At 36.8% G+C, this 7,978-nt stretch overlaps 1 protein-coding gene across 1 annotated transcript; it reads right to left on the bottom strand.

Annotated features, from left to right (window-relative positions):
- Positions 1 to 2,081: 2,081 nt before the first annotated feature.
- LOC102417840 (VIP peptides-like) lies at positions 2,082 to 5,843 on the bottom strand. Its single transcript, XM_006093890.1, has 3 exons — positions 5,740 to 5,843; positions 2,958 to 3,068; positions 2,082 to 2,214 (listed from the first exon to the last, which is right to left on the bottom strand). The coding sequence occupies exons 1-3, from the start codon at positions 5,841 to 5,843 to the stop codon at positions 2,082 to 2,084; spliced, it is 348 nt and encodes a 115-aa protein (XP_006093952.1).
- Positions 5,844 to 7,978: the final 2,135 nt, after the last annotated feature.

The raw sequence follows: 7,978 nt of genomic DNA, 5'->3' as shown, positions 1-7,978 counted from the left end.
AATATGTGTTAGTAAAATAGGAAATGAAAAACTGTTTACTCATTGTGGTTTTTCTCCTTTATGTAATCAGAACCCTACATGAATACTTTGAAGCTGATTACTGGTTTACAGTTCACTTCTAGTAGGAGTGCCATTCTTACATGAGGTCTCACTGTGAGAAGTCTAAGATATTTCTTACCGTTAGATATATTTTACCTACCATTAGATATATTTAATACCTTACCATTAAATATCATACCATTAATTATATTTCTTACTTACTGAAATAGCTGGATGATGGCTTTAAGAATATGATACGAATGCACAGATATACGCACCACTGAGCTTGGTTTCAAAGTTTCTTTGAATCATCTTTCTGACTCCTAAGATTCTTTCTTCTTACTGCAGACCAGTAAGAGAAAATTGTTCATGTTAAGTTCTTAGATGAGAAGGCATCTAAAGAAATGATGATGTGTAACCTATACTATTATCTGTGTTCTGTAGTACTCAGGGGGCTAAATAATTATCTATGGTGCTAATTATTATCTACTAATGGCCTGGTGCACAGATTTGTGCACATTGAAAGGAAATTAATTAGAATTCCTGAGGCAGTGCTGCAGCTCGAAGGGTATCTGCGGAGTTGGGGGGTGGGGGGAGGAAAAGAAAGAAAACTCACTTTTGGTAATTCCAGCAAGGAGTGCAAGAACTTTGGCAGGCAGTCCTATGTGGTGGCTTGCTGAATGGAGCTGGTGAGGTTGGCTGGACATGCCCCAGAGGCAACCTCTCATGGTCCTTCTCTGTCATGATGCACTTGGGGTAGCCCCTTGGCTCTAAGGGTCCCTCCGACAGGTAGGATCCCTTGGCCTGGCCTGCAGAGATCTGGCTGAAACCGGCTCTCCTTTCCCCCAAGGGGTCCTGGAGTGTGAGAGGGCTGTTGTACAGGGTGTGGAAGGCAAACACAAGTGTTCAGTAAACCAGATTCAGGGCTGATAGTACCACAGGCCAAAGGTGGACTTGCATGGCCCCGTGAGGATTTGGGCTCTCTCTTCTCTGGTCCTGGGGTGCATTACCCAAGAACCACTGCTGCCAAGTCATGGCACCTTGACAGCTCCTGCGTTGAGCATCTGCCCCCTGGTGGTCAGTGCGTGTCATAGTTACCAGCCAGTCGGATGGTCATGCAGCCTTTTATGTATATAGATGAATTGATTTTTAACCTTAAAGTTAATCTTAAATTATCCTTACAGGCCCTAGTTGGTTTGGCTCAATGGATAGAGCACTGGCCTGTGGACTGAAGAGTCCTAGGTTAGATTTCGGTCAAGGGCACATGCCTGGATTGCATGCTCAATCGCCAGTAGGCCAGTAGGGGGCATGAAGGAGTCAGTGATCAATGATTCTCTCTCATCATTGATGTTTCTATCTCCTACCTTCCTCTCTGAAATCAATAAAAATATGAAAAAAATTAACTTCTCCTTACAGAATTATAATCTAGTCAACAGAGAGAGTCATTTTGTCTGTTCTCACCCAATCAGAATTGTCCCTAACACTCACCATCTACACAATAATAATCACAATAAAAAGAGAGAGCACCCACTTCCTATGTATTGTGCTCCACTGTCTACACACCCCAGACAGACTCGGGCATTACTGAGTCTCAGAAGACAAGATAACTCAAAGCTAATTTGGTAAAATAAGAGAGTTCAAATGCTCATACAGGGAGTTCCATGTGATACCAAATTGCTAGTAGACTGTGTATTCCACGGTTAAAAAGCATCTCTTTTGATAAAACTTGCTTCCAGATTCAGAGCAGATGCCTCGGCAGATGTATTTTTTTTTTTAACTCTAGAGAATCATCTGGGGAAACTGAAGAAATACCCATGTCAAGAGCCATATCCTTAGAGGCACTAATTTCCTGGCAAAGGGTTATGGGTAGGGCCCAAACACGGTATTTTAAAATTTCTCCAGAGTTTTCTAATGGCCCCCAAGGTTGAGAATTACTGCTTCGGAGTTAACATAGTGTGACACAGAGATAGGTACGTCTAGATACGGAGTTTGTATTTTGAACATAGTTTATAATTTCTCAATTTAGCAAGCTTACTGTTTCTTTACCTCTTGCCCGTAAGCAATTTCTTCAAGCCTTTACTCCCAGTCTTCACTTTAATGAGGCGAGAATAAGCAAAAGTGAGTTCTGTATTTGAATGGCGTTTGACTGGTCCCTGGTCTTCTGAGATGTTATTGCTAAGAAATGTGAGGAAAAGCAAAGAAAGGCTTTCTTCAAAAAATGATCCATATGCCCAACGTTCTCGATTTCTTGGTGTCAGCTAAAAAAGAATTCCAACACCCCACTCATTTTCTTACACAAATACTGAAGAAGGAAAATACACCTACACCTAAAATATGGAAATGAGGAATAATCCAACACATTCTGTACTAACTGAGCAAATGCTTTATAAAAAAATACATAAAGCAGTGGTGTTCTGCCACTGGGAGGAAATACAGGGTCAGTGGGAAAAAAGGGACATCTGTAGTACTTTCAACTATAAAGATTAAAAAAAGATGCTCCATTAGGAGCTGTTTTCCTGAATGGTGCCATATATACATTCAGCTATTGGCCATTGAAAGAAAGAATCTTCCAATGCTTGGAATGAGTAGGAAAATTAAAAACAAGTACCATGGTTTACCTTAACATTTGCCTCACTTTAGAGTATATCTTATTCATTTCTTATGGAGTCTACTTCAATTTGATTGTAAATTTACAAATAATTGCTACCAGAAACTATAAGTGTGTCAGAGAAGCAAATGAGAGTTTTATTACTTGAAAAGTCTTATTTCCTAATGCATGACCTGATGCACCTAAATAAATTGAACATGATCAAGAGTTACCAAATTGCAACAAAGTAAATGAATCATTAACAGTGAAAATGTATTATTAAAATTAATTAACCCTGCTGTGTTTGATAAAAATAGTAAATTCTCTTTACCTCGCTCGTTTTTCAATAAGGGGCTCTGGGTATGATTTGGGAGAATGATGTTCCAAGGGACTGCTAATGTCACTGGTGGGAACTCCATCAGCATGTCTGACATTCCTGAGACTGGACAGGAAGACAGGATAGCCATTATTATAAAAGTGATTTTTAAAATGTTATTTTCTCTAAATAAGTAAGGAAAAATTCATTAGCTTATTATGAAACCCATTCATGCAAATTTCAATTCAAAAGAAGATCCCCTAACAACCTATTAAAAGATTGTTTCCTATCATTTACATCAGAATATATTCTATATTTTCAGACCCAAATTTTGCAATACTAACAAAATCTCTCATTTATTTAAAAAATATATATTTTTTATTGATTTTTTACAGAGATGAAGGGAGAGGGATAGAGAGTTACAAACATCGATGAGAGAGAAACACTGATCAGCTGCCTCCTGCACACTCCCTACTGGTATGTGCCTGCAATCAACATGCCCTTGACCGGAATCAAACCTGGGACCCTTGAGTCTGCAGGCCAATGCTCTATCCACTGAGCCAAACCAGTTAGGGCCAAAATCTCCCTTTTAGAAGTAATAGTTAAATAATGCTTCCTGACAGAATCTGTAAAACGAATTCTCTGAGACACATTGATGGAAAAATATATTTAAATTAGTTTCTATTTCATTAATTGAATTTTGGTGCTTTATTTTCTACTTAGAATTAAAACATATTCAAAAAAGAATCTATCGTGATTTTAGCAAAACTTTATTACACCTTTTGCTATTTCTTCTCCAAACTATTTTGCAATCAAAATCTCTTAGCATAGAGAGGACCTTAGGGTCTAGCAACCAAATTTTCTGTCCTCATGAAGAAGCTTCTATTCTTTGTCTTCAGTAAAGAGCAACTGTGTCTACACTTCAATGCTGCTCTTGACAAGCTGTTCTGTGAGTGAACAGCTTTTCTCATTAGAGATCTTTTCTTTACACAGACATGAGACGTCCTCTAAACTGGGATCCTAAAGGTGAAAGTTTTCCTAGAATTGGTGCAATTTCTGAATTGACATTTTGTGCAACAGAATGCAAGTGAGTGGTTAGTTCACCCTGGCTTGTTCCATGTTACAGCCTCTGCATGCAAGTCATGTACAGGGGCACAAGCTGCCATACATGAGGCTGGATGAAGCCATGGCATGTGGAAACATGCAGTGTTACACTGTAGAAATGCCTTCATGGAAACAAAAATAGAACATTTATATTTCAAAAGTACATTTTCTTAAATACTGCTCCTTAAAAATGAACTCACCTGTCATTTTCAGCTAATGCAGTTTCCAACAGGTCAGCCGCTCTAAAAGTTGATCCAGTTAATTTTCTCCTTCAACTGGTATTCTAGTCACCAAGTATAATAAATTTCTTCCTCAGAATATCATATTTATATTTTTACAATTATTTGAAATAAGAACAAACACTCAAAATCTTAGGACATATCACCCAATTAAAATAGATGGGTAACATAATTCACAATGGCTTCTATGGTTTATGAGAGTATAAAGTGTAAATTTTTTTTATCCCAGAAATTGATGCCATACAACTTTGTTGAGCTGCATGTAATAAACATAAGAGCTACTCAGTTCAATTTGAACAAAGTATTAAGCCATGTACCACTTCTTGGCAATATCTTCCTTTAGGGAAGTTAAACTTCACAAAATAGAAACTGAAAAAATTGTAATATTCAATAGGAAAACTGGGAGCACTTTGAATATTTGTTGATGTTTAGTAGCATTTGATTGAAACATTCCTCAAGTACTTTTCTTTCTCTAAGTCCCGAAACTCAACTTCAAAGATTCACCTTGGTGTGATGTTTCTCTGTTTTGATCAAGTCCAAAAAATTGGCCCATTGCTCATCACTCACTCAAACTCAATGAATTTTGTGTGGCCTCGTGGTTTCTAATCTTACATGGTATACAGCTTCAGTAAAGGATTATACAAAGGACTAATCATGTTGACCTGATGTTAAAAAATCTTGGTTAGCATATCAAGCTTATATTTCAATAAATTCTATATAATGGGAAAAAAATCAGTTGTCTAAAATAACAGAAAGGAAATTCTTTTAATTTAAATTCTGTTTTTATTTTTATTATTATTATTTTTTTTACCTTCCTAATGCCGCGACCCTTTAATACAGTTCCTCATGTTGTGGTGACCCCCAATTTCATTGTTACAAATTGAACATAATGAAAGCATAGTGATTCATCACAAAAACAATATGTAATTATATATGTGTTTTCCGATGGTCTTAGGCAACCCCTATGAAAGGGTCGTTCGACCCCCAAAGGGGTTGAGACCCACAGGTTGAGAACCGCTGGTCTAGATAGAACAAAACGGGACCATAGATAACAAAAACCTATTGCAGTCCCAGGCAAGAAGTTACAAAGGCAGGAACCAATTCCACCCTAAACCTGCAAAGGAGAGTCAGCCCAGTGGGTTTACCTGCTAGAAAGGCAAGCTCAATTCAAAGGCACTGGAGGACTGGCGGGAGATGGGAACAGGAAAGAGGATGAGGACGTTGGAACCACAATGGTGTTATAATTTTCATTCTAAATTCTGTTTTTAAAATACAGTCAGAGAAAGACAAATACCATAAGATTTCATTCATATGTGGAATCTAAAGGACAAAATAAATGACCACACAAAATGGAAATAGATTCATAGATACAGACTGATAGTGGCCATAGGGGATGAGATTCTCATTCAGATGAAGACAGAAGTTTCTGCTCTCTCAATTGAAAGGGAACTCACCTCAGCGCTTCTGCTTCCAAAGCAGTCAAGACCAGTGTTTGTGAGAAGAGCACGCTGAGAAGGATCAGGGGCACGAGGAGCTGGGAATTCTTTTTGGTTTCCATCTCTGCATCTCCAAAGGGGGAGAGTCACATCAGATTTCCAACACAGACCTCACCAGCCAGGCCATTCTTTTTTTTTTAATTTAACGGGATGATATTTGTTAATAAGATTATATACATTTCAGAGGTACAATTGTATAATGCATTATCTGTATATTGCATTATGTGCTCAGCGTTCAAAGTCTAGTCTCCTTCCCTCACCATATATTAACACCCTTTACCCTCTTCATCTCCCCTAACCCCATTTCTCCTCTGGTAACCACCATCCTATTGTCTGTGTCTATGAGTTTGATTTTTTGTTTTGCTTGTTCATTTGTTGTTCTGTTTTATATGCCACACATAGGGTGTCGCGAAAAATGTATGCACACACTTTGAATAATTATAATGGCAATGTTTATTAAAATTCATTTCATTTTCAAAATTGAGCTATCCGCTGTTAAAGTGTTTGGGACACCCTGTATGAGTGAAATCATATGGCTCTGAATTTCTGTCTGACATTTCACTTAGCATAATACTGTCAGGACTTATCCATGTTGTCCAAAATGGCAATATTTCATCATTTATGTGGCTGAATAGTATTCCATTGTACATATGTACAACTATTTCTTATCTAATTATTTATCAAAGGACATATAGGCTGTTTCCATGTCTTGACCACAGTGAGGGATAGAGAGTACAAACTCTATCCCTTTGTTTACTGTAATAAGCAAAGAAGTAAACATATCTTTACAAATAAGTATTTTCATAATTTTCAGAATGATACCCAGTAATTCTGAGTGTGTAGCAGAAGTTTCTGAAGGTCCTTGCAGAGTCTGAAAATAATTTTCATCTTATAAGAAAAGTTAAACTGCTATATGATTCCTTTCTAATCAAGAGGATTTCTCTCTGACAGGTACTTGAATTAGAATCCCCTTCAACTGCTGCCCACCCCTCAGCAGGCACATAGTCAGCCCCAGTATAGACTGGATGTCATACCCTTACGGTCCTGGAATTAATCCTGGGGATCATCTGCTTATAAAGGAGATGTGACATACAGGTTTAGTGTGACATACAGGTTTGATAACAGTTAAAAAAAACCTACTTGATTGTTCCTTCTGCATTTAGTTTTAACATCCGATTAATATAAAACTGGGGTACCATCTATTTAATAATGTGTGTATGTTTATGTATATACATATATATGTACAAAAACTATTTTGTATGTACATTTTTTGGCTTTTATAGATATTACAGAAACTTTATTTCTTTAATGCCTGGGTTTGAATAACAACTTGATTAAAAGTAAAAATTAATATTGCAAAATCATTAAAAGCACATATCTTCACTGAAATATTTTGCTATAAAAAGAAAAATATTTCCAAAACAAAGCTTATAATTTTTACATGTATTCCACATATGTTATTTTTCTAAGTAGTTTTTAGATAGAAACTTAGGAGTACATGGTGTGTTTCTCTTTCTTCCTATAAAAAATTAAGTCATTTTAACTTAAAATAAAGAGGAAAATATATACTTCCTATGTTTATATAACTGATATATGACATAGATCAACACTATAAAAACAAGTTTAAAAGTAAAAAACAAATGTATTCACTGAACCCTTCAGCCTAAAACTTATATAAAAGCAAAGAACAAAAAATAACCCTACTTGAATGCATAATTTTGAAAAACAGTATTGAGTCAAAGAGCAAGCAGGAAAAGCATCTTTCAAACAGAAGAATTCAGAAACTTCATTCACATGTGAGCATTTGTGGCATATATATACTTACCAGGTGTCTGGGAGTCTTTTCTTTGGCTCCACCAGTTCTTGCCCTTAGAGTTGAACTAGAACTTGGTTCTGGCTAAGTATGGGGTATTATCTCCAGCAACTGCTTTCACTCTACCTTGACCAGCAGTTCAAAGCCTATCATTTTATAGGGCTTGTACTCAGGGCTCAGCCATCACAAAACTCTGAAAGAGGTCACAGCAGCTCTCCTGCAGGGTGAATAGGTCTGGGAGTTCTTAATTGTCATAATATCTGATTTATATAAATTTATAGTGAGTGAGTTCAGGATGTAAAAGATCAAGAGGAAATATCCTGTTCTTTAGATAAAAAGAGTATGGAGTTTAATGTGAAATATTTTAACCTTAGCAACAAAGAT

Source organism: Myotis lucifugus, unplaced genomic scaffold (genome assembly GCF_000147115.1).
Source record: "Myotis lucifugus unplaced genomic scaffold, Myoluc2.0 scaffold_125, whole genome shotgun sequence".
NCBI classification, from domain to species: Eukaryota; Metazoa; Chordata; class Mammalia; order Chiroptera; family Vespertilionidae; genus Myotis; species Myotis lucifugus.
Note: the sequence above shows the minus strand (reverse complement) of the source record. Positions and strands in the feature narration are given on the sequence as shown.

Coding starts and splice junctions, on each gene's coding strand:
- LOC102417840 (XM_006093890.1), bottom strand. CDS start 5,843: ATGGAAACCAAAAAGAATTCCCAGCTCCTCGTGCCCCTGATCCTTCTC. Junction 3,069..5,739: donor TTGGAAGCAGAAGCGCTGAG/GTGAGTTCCCTT, acceptor CTTCCTGTCCAG/TCTCAGGAATGTCAGACATG. Junction 2,215..2,957: donor CTTATTGAAAAACGAGCGAG/GTAAAGAGAATT, acceptor CACATTTCTTAG/CAATAACATCTCAGAAGACC.